General features: G+C 31.7%; 1 protein-coding gene across 1 annotated transcript in view; it reads right to left on the reverse strand.

Moving 5' to 3' along the window:
- Positions 1-448: 448 nt before the first annotated feature.
- The window catches only part of LOC127733701 (MAM and LDL-receptor class A domain-containing protein 1-like), a 35680-nt gene continuing 14543 nt past the window's right edge, over positions 449-21585 (reverse strand). Inside the window, exons 4-8 of the mRNA XM_052243014.1 lie at positions 15824-16020; positions 12900-12972; positions 12248-12457; positions 9992-10162; positions 449-1632 (exon numbers count right to left, since the gene is read on the reverse strand). Coding sequence (XP_052098974.1) covers positions 989-1632; positions 9992-10162; positions 12248-12457; positions 12900-12972; positions 15824-16020 — 1295 coding nt within the window. The 3' untranslated portion in view covers positions 449-988. The remainder of the gene's footprint in view (positions 1633-9991; positions 10163-12247; positions 12458-12899; positions 12973-15823; positions 16021-21585) is intronic.

The raw sequence follows: 21585 nt of genomic DNA on the forward strand, positions 1-21585 counted from the left end.
CTATCTGCGATCTGTTTATCAGTCGAACGTTTTAAAGTGTTTAATCTAGATTTCAGTACCGGCGAGAATCTTTGGTCGGTTGTAGATTTATTTCTGTAAGTTGGGTTGTTCTGAGTACAAATATAATTAGTTTAGCTAATTTTTATTTTACATTATTAGTTTATTGTTTCGTTTATTATCACTGTACTAGCTAAAAGGAAGAGTTGATTGTTTAAAAAAATATCTTGTGATCCCATTCTACAATTTATGTACCTGCCAAAAAAAGCATGGAGTCTAAGGTATTTTCCTTTCATTCAAGTGTGTTTGCATTCTAATTCATCCTTTTGGCCTACATTAAGCCATTAGTCATCTAGTTTAACAATTTAGGATACCATGCCAATTGTAATGCTGACATTGCGGAATGGGTATTTAAAAAAAAATGTTAGGCCTAGTATTGTTCTCTATAAACTTGTTCGTCCGGTTAGTTCTGATGAACAAATGTCTCATTATCAGTTTAAGCATACATCCTGACTCTATATTTTACATACACTCTAGATTAATTTAAAAGAATCACAAATCAAAATGGAACACTTATATAATGGTTAAATTGTTTTTTATTATTCGCTTTTAAACAGTTAATATTTGTACATCTATTAAACCTTAGGCGTTAAAATATGTTTTAAATTTATACTCAAAAGAAATTTCTCAAAAATATTCGACTTCTCTTCTATACATAATGTACGTCATATATCAAGATTTCTTTTTTAAGCATTATATATGACCACAATTATCCTGTGATTTTTGCGGTCAGTATATCACAACGCCTTAGTCAGTATACCTATATTGAAAACGTCATGTTAGGTTGCATAACACTCAAAGAATACAACTGCTACTATTTAACTATCTACCAATCATGTCCACGTTGTTGATAACCAAACACTTTTTGGACGGATTTCACAATTATTGTATTTATTCTTTGACTCTTACAAGGTTGTCGAGGCATTGCACGTTAGTGCATGTTGTCACTATGACCAACACTACTTTTCGGTAGTACTTCCATTTTCAACAAAACTGGTTGTTTGTCATTGTTACTTTTTTGGACGTCCTTTTCATTTGTTTTATCAATTATACCTATTGTTTTAACTTTCTTTTTCATTAAGAAAAGTAAAATCAAGACAAGCCCTACCCCTACAACAGATACAGTCACCCCAATGCCTGCCTGAGCTCCTTTACTTATGTGTTTAGATTTGCTGGCGTCCGCTTTTGTTGCTTCAGTCTTTTTGGTACTCAGTGTATTCTTTGTAATTTGTTTTATATTCGATGTAGTTCGTTGGTTTGTATATTTAATATCAAATTTAAATTGAGAAGTTTTCTTGAATTCCACTGTGGGTTTCTTCTTCGTCACAATTTTGCTTGATATTGTGAATGATTTAGACGGTGAAATTGAATGTTCAGTGGATGCAGAGGATTGATTGGTAAAGTTCCACTTTGTTGACATATGAGTCTGCTGTACACTATGTTTGGTTGATATTTCTGTTCCTGGTTCTGTTGTGTGATCAGTATTGAGAATTTTGAATCTTGATGTCATCATGGCTATATGAGTAGTTGGCTTTGTTACAAATGCAGTAGTGCTAACAGAACTTGATGTAGTAACTGAAATAAAATTAATGTTTATACATTTGTAATTAAATAATTATTATATAATTTAAAAGATCCAATTGCAATGCACGTAAATATATCGAAGGCCGGATAGGAATATTCGAATCGAACATAAAAAAGAACATAAAACGGCAGTGTTCGGACCAACAATGATAAAACCACTAATGAGAACTATTTTGACTCGCAGAAGACCAAAAAGAAAACCAATGTCACTGTAATGGAGCCTTACGGTCCTATATGAATAAAGCCTTTCAAAGAATCATAATGATAAGATGGTTTTTGTTTGTCTTTTACGATTCTGAATTTGCTCATTTAGATTAGGGAGGAGAAAGGGCTTGTCTTTTTTTTTGGTAACTGAATTAAATCTACCTGTTAGTAGATATAAGACTACTCATTTGCATTTATTGTGTTAATTTACTTGATGAACAGTTTTATGCATCGTCTGAAATGTGTAAGCAGTCTATTTGAGCAGGTTAAATTTTGCGATTTACAAGTTAATTGTTTTAGGATTTTTTCTTTATTGTACATATGCCATACTCATACGATAAAGTTTAAATGCTTTGAAAATCCAAAATCTGTCTTAATTCAATTTATTAATTGAATTTTCGTGTTAGTTTATAACATTTAATTATAAAACATGCTGCTAACTGAAAGTAAGAATGTACTGTGACTGAGTACTCAAGATGATTTTATTGGGAATAATATAAGAACTTGTCGGATTGAAAAAGTAAGAAATATTAAGTAGGCAATCAAAATAATAATTCGAAGAATGGCAGACACCACCATTGTCAACAGAAAAACAACGATAAGACAGACAATAGTCCACAAAACTTTTCACAAAAAAAACATTACTTTAGTGCTCCAAATCTCTGCCTCATAGTAATCATTGTACTTGTTATTGCCTATTAAAACATATACATGCATGTGTTACAAGCAGGTGACTTAATTACAGTTTGACTTTCTGTATGACTAGCGCCATTTTTATTGAAACTTTGTCGCCTTGTACTATCATTTGCAATTATTTCTGTCTTCATATATTCGTTACATGATTTAATACAATTCTTTTTGATTTATCCAATGACCATTCGTGCTATTTCTTTTCATTAATAAAATAACATACACAAGTCATACACATACTAGACATATCATTTGAATGACACGGTCTGTGCTCCTTTAACTATGTGCTTGAACAGTTAGCATCAGATTATGTCGCTTTAATCTCCTTGGAAATTTATGGGTTTTTTTTTACTTGCTTTTCAAACATTTTAACTGTCATGTTTAGAAAAAAATAAGTTATCTTTAATATCTTGTATTACATTCTTACTTGGCATTGACACTGATGAAAATTGAGGTTCGTTGGACGAAGCATATTTTCCGGTAAGGTTCCAATTTGTCGAGATTTGCATCTGCTGTACAGTTGTTTGTACCAGCATCTGTTCGGTCGATTTTTCTGTAATTGGTTTTGTTGCATGAGTAATAGTAGTTTTTAATCTTGATGTTTTTATCCAACCTGTAATTTTGGTTTTAGGTGTAGTAAGGTTTGTAACAAATGCAGTAGCGCCGGCAGAATTTGATGTGAATGCTGAAATAGATAATGTTGAATAATGAATAAACTCATCATATATACCAGGATTAAAATTTTGTAAACCAGACGCGCGTTTCGTCTACAAAAGACTCATTAGTTTGAATCCAAAAAGTTAAAAAAAAAACAAATTAATTACGATGTAGAAAAGCATTTAGGACCCAAAATCAGAATCATTAAAAAAAAAGTAGCAATCGACAAAAATTCCGAAAATTTTTCCAAATACAGCTAAAGTAATCTTTTCATAGGGTTGAAAATCTTTAGTATTGCGAAAAATTCAAAGTTTTGTAAACAGTTGATTTATGTTTATGCCCATATCAATAATAATTCAACAAAAACGTGCTGATTACTGGGATGGAGATAGCATTGGGGTGGAAATCTCCAACAGCAGTGGCATCGAGCCAATGGTTTTAAATAAACTCATCATAGATATCTGGCTTAATTTTCGTACGCCAGATGCGCGTTTCGTCAACAAATGTAACCTGCACAATGTGTATTATAGATAGAAGATACGATACCAAGTCAAGTTCTAGGTAAACAACTCAAATACTAGAGGATAATACACGTATAAGAAAAACATAAACATGTGAAAAAACCACTGAATCAGAAACATGTGGACAGAACTAAAATCCTGTATATGTTGCTGTAGCTAAAGAAATTTTTTTTATAGAATCAGTTGTCCCGACAGAACCTGATGCGTGAACCCAGATAACGTAGAAGTTTCAACAATAAGCAAAACCCATACCGTATAAGAAGCAATAAAAGGTTCCGGAATTGCAAATATAAAACAATGCAAACAAGGTACTAACGGTCTAATTGGTGTACTAAACAATAAACGAAAAACAAATATAAAATCCAGCAACACGGTAATCACTGAATGTCATTTAAAATGTGGCGGGATTTAAGATGTTGCCGGGCGTCCAACACTCCCCTTACCTGGGATAGTGGTGTAATGACACAACATAAGAACATATTATCAAATATATATAAAAAAGGCTTGACTCATCAGATTGACACAAAGCACAAAAAATACAACTTACAGATACACTACAGACACATAATACAGATTTGAGAGTACAACCAGTTACTGAACGCTGGTACAAAGCCAATTAGTTTTTATTTTCATTTTTCGCCATATTACTGTTTACTTGAACCAAGCAAATGTAAACGTAAATGGTTGCATTTATATTATATGTGAATACAAGTAAGACACAGAAGATCAAAGATCTGCCAGGAGGAGAAAAACATGTGACCAACGACTACTAACATGAGCACTAGTTTAGGAAATGCACATGCACATGTGGTAGAGAAATTTTGTTTATCGCCATATATAATTTATATTTCGCATACGTTTAAATATTCTTTCATTAAGAATTCACATCGGAAAAAATCACCGACATATAACCTTTTTCTTTCAGAAATTCAAGAATAGAAACTAATCACAGATACCATGCTTATAATTTACTAAGCCAAACGCTCGTTCCGATTGTATAAGACTCGACAGTCGCAATCGAATAAAAAACAGTTGACAGGCCAACTCAATAGTGAAGTTAAAGGGTATTAAAAATGAAGAAAACGATGTGCCAAATCTAGATAAGGCCATATATGCCTGTGGTAAAACACCTTAGTGATTCGAAATTTTATGAACAATATGTTTACAGAAAATGACCACATTAATGACATTTCATGTTATCACTGACTTCTACACTAGTGACACCCTTGATATTTAATAGAATAAGACCCATAAGCAGAGATAAAATTAACTTTTCAAACGTCGACAATAATAAGCTTGGTAAACGCTTTTCGTTAATACGATAGAATCTAGAACTATCACATGCTCATGCTTTCTAAAACTAAAAGTGTTTGCAAATAAGCAGTTTTTGGATTCCCACTGTCAAGTCTTCTCTGATTAACATTTGAATAGTGTTTAATAACTACTTTTTCGAATAGGCATTTTAATGTTTACCGATGTAAGATATTGAACATATGGTTGGTACTTCATAGCATTGCATATTGGAATTTTATAATGCCAATGAAAAGTATATACTTTAATTTTTAAATTGTAGAACTTTGTTTTATTGTTAGTTTCAACAAAATGGAAAGCAAATGATCCCTTATTTTCCTTGTTCGAAAGCATTGCTGTTACAATTGACAATGGACTTTCGTTAAATTAAACTAAATCTAGAATGCATTTATGAAATTGAACAATTCAATTTGTGTAAAATCATTTCATCAGTGTAACAGAACTCAAGATTTTATTATACAGCATACACAAAACAGAAATTAAAAATGAGATTTTGATCATACTTTTGAGTCAAAAGATTAACAACCTATACTTATTAGATTAAAATATGAGGGACACACCTTTCTTGTAAAAAGACTCTTGATGTATTATTGCTTTTTTTAATTTTTGCATTCAATTTTAATTTCAGACAAACTGTTCTTTTAAAAGTAGTAAAATCATATCAGGCCTGCAATGTTCTGATGCTAAAGATTCAGCAAGGATTTTGTATTTGTCTGTCTAAGAGCAGTTAAGAGTTGAATTCGGTGTTCGAAGTGATAGCTGAGGGAAGCTGAATAGTACGGAATGACGGGATAGCTGCATGAAAGTATGTGGTTAACTTATACCTCATGCGTAACATTTTTTCCATATGTCGCTAAATTTCTCACAATGGAAACGAAATAATGATACTAATAATATCTTAAGAAATGATATCGGAACAATGTGGACCTTAACAATTCACTCGTAAATACATGTTCTCTGTTTTGTTTTTTAAATTATTTTCGACTTACTTTCTGATTTTCCATAAATGTGGATGTCGTCAATGCCAACATAAGACAGTGATGAACTCTTGTATGCTGAAAATAAAATCTATAAAAAAAAAGGTGAAAGTTAAATGCATTTTATACGTTGTATACCAAAACAAGAAAACTTTTTACAACATCCTTGTATAAAGATATATATATGTAGGGTAAGCGTTTTATTTTGTAAAAATCATAATACAGTTGTAAGTAGGGATATTTATTTAACAAATTTTGGTTGTTATTATTGTCTTGGGTTTATCTACTTTTTATGTTTTTCTAGATCTTAGTGCATTATCCATACCGGAAAAATATTTAGTGAAAATGAATCTATCATACCTACATCAATATAAGTATTGTAAGATCACGTATGAACAAAAACAATAAGGTTTTAAATCAATAAGGAATCGACTGAACTCACAATGATAAGATAAGTATATAGGAATTACCAAAACAAACAGTATAACAGACCAGAAAAAACACCAACACCCGACTTCTCCCATAAAATACAAGAAAAATAGACAAATAACCATAAACAACACATCTTTCAGATAACCTGACAAATAAGTGATTTATTTATGATTAGGAAGATAAATCAGTATGTGTTGTAAAAATATCAGTACCATCTCATTTTATAAAATAAAATTGTTTACAGTTAGTACTTGCCTTATATCTGTCAAGGCTGTTGATAACCAATGCTTTTGTACTCCATTTACCAGAGTTAATACTTCCACTTTTCTGCCAGATTGTCTTAACATGTCCCAAAGAAGTTTCTATTTCAACTTTGATACCTGAAGATGTTCCTGGCAGACTGTACAAAAATTCTAAACATACTGAGGCAATATTTATTTCTGGGGTTTTGAGTATTCCATCACCATGTCGTACTAAGTATGTCGACACATTCAAAGTAAGATAAAAACCTATAGAAATTATCAAAGAAGTTAAATAAAAAATCATTACAAGGATACATCTTACATTATCAGACATTTCATACCACTGACATTAAACTGACATACAGATAACATTTTAAAAGATTACTAGTTAAAACCAGCATCTAGACTAAAAAAAACGATACAAAAGAAATATAAATGTATGACTCCAAATTGAATAGACATACCGTACTTTATTTTGAGGCACAACTTTTCAGAATTTTCGGTTATTTTATGCTCTTCGACATCATATGTCAATTGGCCTTTGAAATGATTTGATTAGAATTTCTTGATTCTGAAATTTTAGAATATAAAGCCATTGCTCATTGAAATTTAGATACTTTAAAAACATTTAATCTCACCTGAAATTGAAGCAGGCTTTAGTAGAAAAATAAAGTAATAAAATCAGCAATGTTTTCGTTATTATTATGGTAAAAAAATTTTAATCATGTCATTTTCAATGGATTTGTATATTCATCTAAGGAATAAACTGGTAACTTTTAATTACATTTTGCATTGTGCAATTAAACACGGTATATTGTGAACTTGTCGTTAGATTCAGCATTTTGAGATTAAGTTTGTCAGGAAAAGAGAATGCCCTCTACTTATCGACATAACTTACTATTTGTAGTTAATAAACTAACGTATAATACCAATTTTAGCGTTCTGGACAAGTGCATTTGAAATAAACTACAGATACACTCGAAACCAACAGTTTTGAAATAATTTACATCGTTGAGAACAAAACAAAAATTTACTTTCATCAACGAAAACCGTGTCTGATCAATTTTGTCCTAAAAATCATGAACCGTGGTTTTGGCAAAATATTCAAAATTTCAAAACTAGAAATGACTGCAACATGTTAGTTTTGATGGTTTCCGTATTTTCAAAGGATATACATATATTTAATATCTCATCTTAGACTTAAAATTGCTATTTTTATAATTTATTTTATTTCATTCACGCAATCCAATTTGTTTACAATCATATGGAATAACAGAAGAATTAATTTGACGTTAGAAATACTTGTTCTGACGACTTCTTTAAGTCCTCTGAGATAAATTCAATTAAAATTAGGGGAAAAGTCTAGTAACAGCAAATTTTGTATCTATGTCCTTAGTTAATAGTAAAGTACCTGATAATGTATTTTTCCTTTCCGGAATTTTTGCTAACCAACTATTGCCCCCTGCTCCTTTCTTCCTTTGCCAATGCACAGGAGAATCTATCGTAGTATAATTACAAAAATCACTTGTAAAGTCACATGATAATGCACTTAATAAACCAAAATATTCTGATTGACAGGACGAAGTTTTGTTGAAGAACATTGCAGATGAAGTTTTTGTTGTCGGTCTCGTGATAGTAGTCGCTGCTCTTGTTGTACTTTTGGCGTATCCGTCACCTAAATGTAAATATATTTGCATGTGTATGTTATTTCAGTATTGTCCTTAAATATTTGAAACTATTTCATTTAAAACATATGCATATGAGTAAACTGAGATATTGAGTATATGATTTTAAAACAACAAGAAAAAAAGGCAGCTACAATTCAACACACAGTCTCCTTTAAAGATCAATGACGACACATTTCATGAAGATGTATTGGTATTCTGAATTGATTTGTTCTTAATGGTTATCAATTAAACATTGAAGTAAGATTTTTGAATATTGTCTTTATCGGTACTAAAACTTATTTTATATCAATATGTCGATAAAACAAAATGGATAACCTGCATTTAACATGCTTTTCAATTACATATGATCAAATCACCGAAAGATCCCCTTTCTAAATTATTGTAAACTATCATTCTCATTGATAATAATATCTTGGTGTAAATTAGATACATCCGTTCGGGCTAACGCCCTCAAGGTGTATCTAATATATGTATTGCTTTCAAATTTCTGACACTCGGGCATAGTTGACCTTAGATGGATTTGGCTATTTTTAGGTCCCTTTTTGTCATATAGCTCTTCAACTGTTTCGGTTCTTATTCATCCTTGGCTTTCAAATATTCGGCTTTGAGCGTTCCTGATGAAGGTAAATCCAGAAAGGCGCTTCGACGCATGAAATTTATAACGTGTTGTTTTCATTTTTTATGGTTATTATATTTTGGCACTGCACACAATCATGCTCCGGTCCGACTTCTCCAAAAGATATCTTATGGTAAAAAAAAGAGAGAAAAAAAACATACATACAAAGAGACACCTTATTGTGTTTAAAACTACGAAACTTAATTCGTTGATATAAGACAAATTGATCATGGAAGATTTAAAAAAAAACAACATACATATGCACATTGTGCGTTTGTACATTGTCATCACAAAATATGCACGATCTTAAAAAAGTAGGGAAAAACATATCTATACTAAAAGCTCTTCACAAACACTTTTTTGCTACTTTTTCTTAACGTCGTTATGGTCGAAAAACTTATATACTTAGTTTCTTAAATTAAATATTGTACTTACATATTCCCTCAACTAAATGAATATCGTCTATAGTGACCACGCAACCTGGTTCTCCTGAATAATAGCCTTCTATGACAACCTATAATACAAATAATGCAATGAATACATTTGAGTCCGTTTGGGTCATAAAGCTCCACACCTTTTATATATCCATAAAGATAAATTCAGAAAAGTGCTTCGGACTCAAGAAACTTTTTGTTTTGATGACAGAATATAACAATTCATATATGGTACAATAATACATGTTCTTCCATTTCGATACGAAAAACAACTATAAGGAGAAAGAATAGATGTTAAAATACCAAACCTGCCTTTTAGCCTATAGTTATGTTCGGTGATCGCAGCGGTTAGAAGATAAAGTAATCAATAGTTGCAAAGAAATCATCATCATCATCATCATCATCATCATCATCATCATAATAATAAAAGTAATAATAATAATAGTAATTCAGATGTGTATATATGCTTATGTTTTTACGTACCTTCATTGGTTCAAATGACGGTAAAAATTGAACAAATGTTGACTTCCAGTGAGGTCCATGGTAGCCCGACAGTTGTTTCATAAGAGTAGCAGTACCAGTATTAGTGCCTGTCTGAAATATCTGTATAACACCACTGGTGTTGCTTGGAAGACTATAGGCAAAAGTTAAACAAGTCATTTTCTGACTACGTATTGCCGGTATATATAAACTAGCTCTGTCCGCTATCAAAGCTCTCTTGTTAGCAATAGTCAGTGACAGATATGAACCTACAACATTGTGATAGAGAATTAATACAATTTGTTGTAAACATACAAAAATAACAATGAAGTCATATTATTTAAACACAAAAGAGGAAGATTCAGTAAGGTTTAAAATCGGCCGGTGAAATGTATAAGCCGTATTTTTAGATGCTGCCATTTAGACATAAATACTAGAATTAAACATGCATAATTCATGGTCTTTTGAATAAATATCAATAAAACAATTATTTTTCGAACAAGCCGTAACAGTATGTATGAAAACAAATAATTTATAACATTTTGGTGCAATTAAAAGATTCTTTGTCGTAAATCTCGCCAATTTTATCATGACTTGGTTTTCAACATTAACAGAGGCGGATCTTGGATTTTCAGTATATCTAAAGTGCGGATTGAGCATTCGAAAATGTTTATTGTCCAAACTGTAAAGGGATGGAAAAGTAAATGGAAATGAGAGCATAATTTTCCAACAGGTGGGTATGTAGAAAACCCTTAAAATTACAACACTGCTCTATTTCTTTCCATTCCTGCATATTGAAGCTTATGACAATGATTTTAAATTGAAATAATAAATATTTATTTTTTAAATATTAACAATCGGTTTTGAAATCTCATAGATGTAAAGGTGCTAATAGCTGCAAAGGCTTAACTACACATGGTCGTTGGGGATATAGTTGGAATTGTACGGATCTACCTATATAATAGAAAAAACAAAAGATATGGGGTATCCATCCATGACACAAAATCAGTACATGTACAGCAAAAAAAAAGCAAAGGAACATCGCTTTTATTGCTATTCTTCAGTATATAGTCTGCACAATATATATAGTCTGCACAACTCGAAAATCATCACAGGAACAAAGAGCTACATTTCCGCAGCTAACGTGGTACGTCATTCTTGATCCAAAAGATGTTTTGATAAATTATTGAACGGGTTTTTTTCAAAGTTGACTGCTTTACCTTTTACATATGATACAAGTACCAGTTTTACGTGAATAGCGGTAAAATACACGTAAAATACCAAAGATATCCTGAGTATTTATAAACAATCGTTGTACCTGATACCAAAGATTACCCGTGTATCTATATACAATCATTGTACCTGATTTTTTTTCGTTGTGTTTGATAACCAGATTTCTCCTAACTCATAATTCGTTTCTCAGTATTTACAATAAAGTCATATTGTAGATATATTATGCTTTTTATAATTCAGATAGATTTCAATGAATTTTTAGCATAACATTAAATGAACTGATGTAATTAGACACGAACAGTTGTATTTAATCACAATGATGTATAAATGTATTTCAGATGTAAATATGTTAATAACAATTTACCTTACATCTTTAGTGCACAAAATATCACTGAAACTAGATTCGACAACTTTTAATTAAACGACAAAGTTTCGAGTGCCTAAAAATTTGTGCGATGAGTATTTGAAAGGGTTGATGTAGATATTGATAGTAATTTAAAATTCCTAAGCACCTTTTTGAAAGTTGCAACCGGTTTGATGAAAAAAGATACAAACAATAAAACACAAGAGGAACAGATCATCTAGAACAGAAGCACGTTTCATTCCCAGAGGAATGCCAATTTTCTATCTAAAATCCATCTACCAAACGAAATAAATATGTTGACTTTATAAATTCAATACAAGGCTCTAAAAGTACTAATAAGTAAAAATAAAAACTCAATATTTTTCATCCGTCCGAAGCGCTTTTCTGGATTTACCTTCATCATGAACGATCCAAGCCAATATTTGAAAGCCAGAGATTTATAAGAACCAAAACAGTCGAAAAGGTGTATGACAAGAAAGGACCTAAAAATAATAGCCAAATCCATCTAAGGTCAATTTTGAGGGAGTTGAAACCGTAATGTCTTAAGAATTTCTAAATTTATATAAACGGACAATCTTTTATAAATGTATTTTGTTTACTGTTGCATGAGGCACTAATATGTTTTGTTCAGTGTAAATTCATTTTTTCAAAAGATAATCATTTTTTTTTCTAGAGTGTGATAACACAGTATCGTACGAAACAAGTTCATAAAAAAATGGAATATTCGGTAAATGAAAGATGAAATAGATGTAGTTACCAGAGCCTGTTGTATTATCACCACGTAAAAACGTAAAATTCCCAAGTGATTCTGTTCCACTTTTTCGTATCCATGATGCCGAGGAAAAATTACTATTATCAGTTTTAAATCCACACAATCCACCTTCGAAATTGCAATTAATTGGTAGTGCTGCTATTTTAACGGTTGTCGGTGATGAGGGGGATGTTGTCCGTTGTAAAGATGGAAGTGCTGAAGAAAAATACTTTAAATGCCAGTTCAAAAGTAAACATCTCCTTTTATTCGTTCATGATTTTAATAAAAAAGATATACAAGTTACTAGTTATGGTGTTTGTGTGGATTGGTAAAGTAAAGAAGAAAACATTTCCCATAAACCACAATATGATTGAAAATTAGCAAGACGAGTGCAACATTTGGGACAGGATCTACTTACCCTTCCGGAGCACCTTAGATCAACCACTGGTTTTTGAGGGGCTCGTGTTGCTCAATATTAGATTTTGATGTAGTGTTTCTAAATGTGTCTGTTTAGTTATCGTTTATTTTTTTCCCATGATTTTGTTGTTTTTGTTCGTCGTATGTATTCTAATTATCCCTTTCGTCTCCATCAGACTTAGTCGAAATCTATTTATTCATTTTTTTTATGTTTGTGTTTTCTCATTTTTTTTTTTTTTACCTTTCCTCAAGGTTATATCGTCCACTGCCAGATCGCTCCCATAATGGTATTTTGCTGTTGCCTCGAGTTCTATCTAGAGATAAGCCAATATGTTGATTACTATATAATAGTAGTGGTCTTTCTATGCAAGAAGTATACATGTACTAGTAGAAACTCAAATGCGTACTCTGTCAGCACATTATGTATTTAAAATCAACAATATATCTTGATCTTACCCTTATTTTTCAATTTCTTTCTTGATATAGAAGACGGGTACTAGATGGACATTCGTTGCTTCTGTCTGAAGTGGGGATTGTAGAGTAATGATAAACGTTTCAAACTAATTAAGTACACTAGTTTTAGTATGTTGCAGATTAAATTGAATGAAGAGTAAAACACGATCATGTGGTAATTCATAAATTTTACCATATGTAGAGTTATTTTCCCAAAGTGTCATGGCATCGGACGCTATACAGTGTTCGCTCATATTTTCAGGAAAGTTTATCCGCCTTTTTGAACTGCAATTTATCCTATACATAACATATGGTCTACGTAAAATTACTATTGCACTCCCCTATTCATACCTGTGAAACAATCGGGACATTTTGTCTTGTTACAAGTAAATTTTCCGTAGATTTGTTTTTGTTTCATGAATCTATAAGACAAATCACGGTAACACACAAAAACTGACGACATCGCATTTTCAAAACTTTAAACGACATATTAATTCAAAGTGATTCAATCTTGTCTATCAATAAAAGTATTCAAAAGAAACTAACGATACGCACTAACAGGAAGTTGAAAACTGTAAAATTGTACTGCAAATAAGGTTGTTACTTATTCCACCATCACTGACTCTGGGCAATTTTGTATTATCCGTTTAGACCCTTCAGATTTTGAAACTTCCGAACGCTTGTGTTTTTTTGCCTTTCAAAAGTATAATAAACATGCCAAACTCCATGGCAAATTCGAAAAGGGGAAATCCATACAAACGGACAAAATATCAAATGAGCGGTATCGGACGTGCGTATCTGACGAAAGTTGTTGTAAAAATATGTGTCGTCTTAATAAAATCAATGTCGTACATTTATTGACAAGTTACAAATGGGCCAGGATATCGACACTAAAAATTAAAGACTTTTGATTCTAACAGTGTCGATATGATTATTTTAGTATGTTGCAGATTAAATTGCAAGAGTAAAACACGATCATGTGGTAATTCATAAATTTATAATTCTTAGATTATACTGGGCATAATAAAGTCAACGAATCTGGATATTACTGTTTACATTTAACTGTATATATATAATTGATTTTTTTTTTATTAATTTCACCGCAATTAATTTTCTAGACACTACTACACTACATGTACTGTGAATCCTATATCATACAGTAATTTTTAAATCATATATTTTGCAGCGACAAGAAGGCCTTCAAATTCTTAAATAACGTTATTGGATCTCATTTATATTACCCGAACACATCATTCTCCTATTTCGTAAATTGAATTAACAACAATTAAGCATGGCTCTTGTTTAAAATAATTTAAGTTATTTTAAACTATACTTTATCCAATACAAAAGTTAGTAATATATGTCTGACCAACATCTTTTTGAGCAGACCCATGTTAAAATTCCATTAAAAATAATAGTCCACATTGATATTATCAGCAAATCAAATTTGGTCATCAAAATTCATTATATGACAATATATGAAGACTTTGCTAAAAAAATCATTTTACTTGAGTTACTTATTTTCCACTTGAAATCTCAATGTCCATTGTAAATTTTATAAACATATTTTTGAAAGCAAGACCGAAACCAGTATATTTGATAATTTGACATACCAAAGGCGTAAACGTCAAACAAGAATTATTATCGGCACTTTTAAGTGTTTGATAAAGACAGTTTACCTTTTTTTCACACTGACCAGGTCAACGTGTTTAATCGTGCCAACATATTGTTGATAGCAATATCGGATGATAATTTTATCTGCAAATACTAATACTATTAAATCTGTAGTAATTATTTAGGGGGTTTAGGGGAAAGGTATGAGACAAAAGATTACCCTACTCCTGTTCAAGATTCAAATGTTTCTTTAAATACAGAAATTGTTAAAACTTAATTTGTTTAATGCAATAGATTAAACCCTTTGATGTAGAAATAAATAATTCAACAATAGTATAAAACAGCTTGTTTACTGTATGCAAACACATTTGTTTATAGCGAATTCTGTACAATTCTATTTTTAGCGCCTATCTTATGTTTATGAGTGACGTTATTGCTTTGAAAAATGGCGGAAGATATCAAAAGGGAAAATCACAAACTTATAGGCGAAGAGAGACCGCTAAAATCATGGCAAATGAAATACTACGAAAAGACTATCAACTTTCAGTAAAACTCTACAGCGTAAAAACTAAATACTCAGCAACACAAAGGCCTTTAAACTCACACCATCAATGCATTGTCCCCATATTTATTTTGGCGTTTCTCGTCAAAATTTATATACGATTTGTTTTTCGAACCAATTTGTATAATTGTTTGTTCTTTTTTAAGAATTGCATATCATCCGCAAACGTTTAAAATCTGGTTTCAACTAACTTCCATCTCCACTCCAAATGTGCGCTACTAGAGATCCAAGGTAACCGACAGAGTTATCGAGAAATATCAAAATACAAATCCATTGGTTTTAATACATGTAGTACCATGTTATGATAGCATTTTGATCCACGTTCAAAATTCTCCTCATCCAAATCATATTTTCACAGGAAAAAATCAATCACTACAATTCGACCCTGTCAGTCAAATTTTGTTGATCCAAAAGTGAAATAATTCATTATTTATCATTGTTGATTAATTTTATAATGTTCTGAATCTTTCTGGGTCACTCATATAAGTATATCTTATCACTTAGCGTGCTTCATTATAGTATTAGTTGTATCATACCTGATAAGACCCATTTCTTATAGGTATGGTTGCAAGTAACCAGTCTGGACTCTGGCGTCCAGTTTTCTGCCATAATCTCTGGCGAGTGCCTTTGCTGACTAAGTAAACAGTCAAACTTCCGATCCCATTTCCATTCATATGATACCAAAATGAAAGGATGTTGTTTCCAGTAACTTGTAAGTTTGAACTGTGTATCACTGCTGAACAAGAGGAGTTACGTGAACGGCGACCATATATCAAAGCATAAGAACCGTTGGACGCTACAAAGTTTTAAAAAGAAACTAATTAAAGATACCAGGTTCTAATTTTGTTCGCCAGTCGAGCGTTGCGTCTACAAAAGACTCATCAGTGATGCTTGAATAAAAAAAAAAATAAACGTCCAAATAAAGTACGACGTTGAAGAACATTGACGGTAAAAAATCCCGAAAGGGTTTGCCAAATACAATATCAATGATACTTATTATAATTTTGATATGTAAATGGCATTGTAATTGTATTTCCTCTTTTTATCAAATTGAATACATGGTTTATTTGTTGGATTTTTTCAGCATAGAAAATATTTTCAAGAAATTCAAATGCATGAATTGGTGTTTTTTTCTTAATGATTTTTATTTATTTTATACCGACGTAAAATATAAGTTTTATTTGACAAAGCGGAGCTATTTGTTTTATTTCCGGTGCTCCACATCCTATGATAAATGACACAAACACATGCACCTATTCATACGCACCTTTAACAAGGTGAAAGTTATCTTGTTACGTATGTAAATAAGAGTAAATTGCATTAATATGTGTGTCAAATAAGATAATAATTTATTTATCAGTATGTAAATAATAAAAAAAAATCAGCAATGAAAATATACCTACACCCAGTGGTATGATCTGCTAACGGACCAGAAGTTTTATCTACTGTTTTACCGTTACCAATCGTCCAATTGAAGCAACTGCTTGCCTTATTACGCCAATCGCCCAAACCATTATCAAAATTACAATCTATTATTGCTTTAGTTGTCTCTGGAAACACTATAAACAGACAAATACTTAAAATAAGTAAGCTAAGGCATTTCAAATTAAAGAATTTTTTTGACAATTTAAACTACGAGGGAATCATATTTGATAAATTACTATGATAAAAGAGAGGCGAAAGATACCAAAGGGTTACATTAGTATTGAATCAAACCGAAATTAGAAACCCATAAAGCAATCCATAACCCCATAATCCAAACTCAGAGGGAAAGTTACGTAATTCCTTCCAAAGTGATATTCTTGGCCATGCGCTTCGAAAGATGAGCATGTATTGTTCTGTACAATTTGTAACGACATCAGTCGTGTTATGCCTTGCGATAATAAAGTGTGGTATGAGGACATGAAATTTATCGTTCATCCGAAAAAAAATGCAGCTCACATTAACGACCTTTTCGCACAGTTAGATTGGGATTAGTAGAGCTGTCAATGTAATATTTGGATAATTATCCTTACATGAGAAAAGTCTTTATCTGTTTGAGTACGGGATGGGTATCAGCTATACCAATGTCCATTTTCCCACTCAAAGTACACTGAGATACTGTCCTTTTAAGTAGACACCGAACCTGGGCACTGACAATATATATATATAGACTTATTTTGTCATTTAATGTCCTTCCTTAGGTTATAAGTCAATCAAAGTGCAAGTCCGTCTTCATGAATCAATAATTATCTTTCATTACTATTTACACAGATAAATGTTAAATCTCTTAATAATAAATTAAATTGATCAATGTAGATAAATATTGTAGGACACCATTAATTGATAATACTTTGATACGTTCATGTGACTTACTAATGGAAAATGAATTATCTTTTAAAAAAAGATATAAATAATAATCTAAGTAGTTTTCCTCTCGCTCTTTGTTCAACAATAATTCAGTGATTTTATTTTGGTTCAAATTATCATTTGCAAAATATTGAGTTCATTCTCTTCTCTTTTATTGTATAAATATTAAATGATTTAAATGATACGTAATTGCGTTTCATTTCAATAGCCCAATTTATAAATCATACTGAAAAACATAATTTCATTTGTTAAAAGTTCTTATGTTTTTTTTTTGTAATAACGTTTACATCAAAATTTAAATATGAATGTTCTCTGTATAACAAGTTGTTCACATAGTAAACACGGTGGGTTTGGTGCTATTCAGTCTTTAGTTTTTCTATGTAGTGTTCTGTGGATTTGTTTGTCTTTTCGTCGTTGTTTACAAGGAGTTTCTCTTAGACTTATTAGTTTGAATGTCCCCTTGGTATCTTCCGCCCTTTTTGTTTGGATTCTTCCCGTTACGAAAAGAATACAATAGCTTAAGTTCTAATGAAGAAATCATAGTTAATTGATGAAGTTTTAAGTACAATATTCTTGTAAAATAGCTGATTAAATACCAACAGTGTTATAATATATGATATATGAATATGATATATAATATATAATTACTAAACTAAATAAACTAAACGGATTTTTTTGTTCGCCAAACAAATATAAAAAGCTATAATTAAAGCTGGTGTACTCATCCTTCCTTAATAATAGAAAAATGATTTATTGACCATAATTTGCATTTTAATTCAATTAAATGATAAATGATTTCTATTTGTATCAATGATCTATAAAGCATTTGTATTGAAATTTCTCTTTGTTGCATAGTTCATATGATCTTTAAAACAATTTTGGGATAAAAGTACAAAATGAAGCTTCACCTGTAACAATAAAAACAAATCCGAAGTTAACTAAAATTATCCTGTCCATTGCTCTCAATACGGACAGATACACAAAGGCTACTAGTACAACGGAGTTTAATCATTAATGATGTTGATAACATTTATTGAGAGATAATATTTAAAATTATTTGTACAACTGCTCTTCAATCAACCTGTCCCTCGATTATAAACTGTACATTATTACAAATCATTAACCAATGCTAAATGTAAAATGAGGAAATTCTTGATTAACGTCAATTATATCAATTTAGCAAAACAAACACATTGCGAAACAATACGAAATAGACATTAAGCTTTGTTGTTTAAGCTTCAATGTAAAATGTCATACGCTGTCCCATTGTATTGCATTTACGTATCCCAATTGATACGTTACGCTAGTGCATGATTTCACTATACATATTTTATTAGCAGGATTGTTTTCCTTAAAAAAAACCCGGATGCAACAGAGGTATGAGGATGAAACACTGAAATGAACACTACACAAGTTTTACGGTCACCTTCACGAATTGGTTGACCGATACGATTCATGTATCTCAGCTCATTAGTGACATGTTTTCGCAGACTTATATTTTAAAATACCAGGTCAGTCTAATCTCCAATATTACCGATTGTGTCATTTTACCGATAGTGACATTTTGACTAGATGTGGATTCACATGTCGGATTCACATGCAAAGCAGGAGACGCTTAGCCAGTCGAAGCACCCGGTCTGGCTTTTTGTCCACCGCGTAACGCGTTGCAGGGGACATGGAAATACCGGGCGTCCATCCGTCCGTCCGGTATTGTTTGCACTCTCACAGGTACAATTCTTCGCAAATTTTTATAAAACTTATACTATAGGTTAATATCAGCAATATCTCGGACAAGTTCTATAATGGTGACCGATCGACTTTTTTTAAAAGAGTTATGTCCTTGGAAATATTAAATTTATGGAAAATGGCCTCGTTAGCGCTCTCACGGGTACAATTCTTGCCAGATTTTTATAACTTATACCTTAGGTTAATATCAGCAATATCTCGGACAAGTTTTATAATGATGGCCGATCAACTTTTTTCAAAAGAGATATGCTGGCCGTGTTAGGCGCAACTTTTTGGAAGTTTTGGTCCTCGGTGCTCTTCAGCTTTGTACTTGTTTTGGCTTTCAAACTTTTTTCACCTGAGCGTCACTGGTTGGTCTTGTGTGGACGAGACGCACGTCTGGCGTATTGAATTTTAAGCCTAGTACCTTTTGTTAGCTATTATTCGTGTGTTTCTTTGTCCTATATGTTCTTCCATTTATTTGTATTGTGGTCCTGTCATGTGATGTTGTCGTTTTGGTGTTGTGTTTGACGTTGCCATAAAAGCGGGAGGTTTGGCATGCCACAAAACCAGGTTCAACCCACCATTTGTTTCTTAAAATGTCCTGTACCAAGTCAGGAAAATGGCCATTGTTATATTATAGTTCGTTTCTGTGTGTGTTACATTTTAATGTTGTGTTTTTGTTGTGTCGTTGTTCTCCTCTTATATTTGATGCGTTTCCCTCAGTTTTAGTTTGTTACCCGGATTTGTTTTTATCTCTATCGATATATGAGTTTCGAACAGCGGTATACTACTGTTGCCTTTATTTATGCCCCTTGGAAATATTAAATTTATGGAAAATGGCCTCATTAGCGCTCTCACTGGTACAATTCTCGCCAGATTTTTATAGAACTTATACTATAGGTTAATATCAGCAATATCTCGGACAAGTTCACTAATGGTGGACGATCGACTTTTTTAAAAGAGTTATGCTCCTTGGAAATATTAAATTTATGGAAAATGGCCTCATTAGCGCTCTCACAGGTACAATTCTTGCTAGATTTTTATAAAACTTATACTATAGGTTAATATCAGCAATATCTCGGACAAGTTCTATAATGGTGGACGGTCAACTTTTTTAAAAAGAGTTATGCTCCTTGGATATATAAACTATGTGCAACGCGGGGGACATTGGAACTCTGTTCTTTTAAAAAAAAATTTGTTGAGTTTATGTGATTCCCTCAGTTTTGATTTGTCTTCTTAATCGATTTAAGAGATTTGAACATTATTAAACTACTGTTGCCATAATTTGCAAAAGAAATAACAGTTAGTATTTATTAAGCGCCTCATTATTTCACGAAGATTATAACCTTTAACGCTAACAAACCGGGTCAAACATTTTAATCGATGTCATGGATACAAATTTGGTGTGTTCGAAGCACTTTTCTAGTTTTACAATCATTATGCACGCTAACAAATGAAAGCCACGAATGTAGTATATCATGAGTACGTGGTATATAACTGCCTACTCTTGTGGTCTTCGTGTTCCTTTTTGGTCAGGTTTTAGTGATGTATTTTGTGATAGGTTTAAAACAGTATCTATTGTATTTATCGATAACGTTCGTGTCTATCCTTTATCCAAAAAAACAATGCTTCGTTCTTAAATTCTAGATTCAGTCAAGTTCTATGGTTTCAGATTTTACATGTATCAATGGTTAATGCATTTTATCATGCCGTAGGGTTATATAAAAAGATTTTTACAAATCTTATATTAAGTGTGTTACCTTTTCAACGGGATTCAACATGAGTGACATACCTGCAAAGCACATGTTCTCATCCCAAGTGATAGATGGGTTTGGTGTTACTGAATACTTTTTTTTTGTCTAGGAATCTCTGGTGTGATGTCTTTACGTCGTTTTTATTTTTGGCATGTTGTTGTCTGTTATTCCTTGACTAATTTTTATCAAACCCTTAATATCTTCTTCTATTTTGTTATATAGTCCGCTGCAGGTCTAACGTTGATATGCTTTAAACATATAAACGCCATAGATCATACATCTAGCAAAATATATATATGTATATCATTGTAACTTATCACTTTGAATTGAAATTCAACTCTATCAAAGTGAATCTCGACGGACAAGAAATCAAAGGTAACGAAGCGTGAAATAATGAGCACATGACGGTCACTTTATCACAAAATTTAGACACATCACGGTGCATCATATAAATATATGGTTAGTTA

This window comes from Mytilus californianus, unplaced genomic scaffold (assembly GCF_021869535.1).
Source record: "Mytilus californianus isolate M0D057914Y unplaced genomic scaffold, xbMytCali1.0.p SCAF_3, whole genome shotgun sequence".
Lineage (NCBI taxonomy): Eukaryota > Metazoa > Mollusca > Bivalvia > Mytilida > Mytilidae > Mytilus > Mytilus californianus.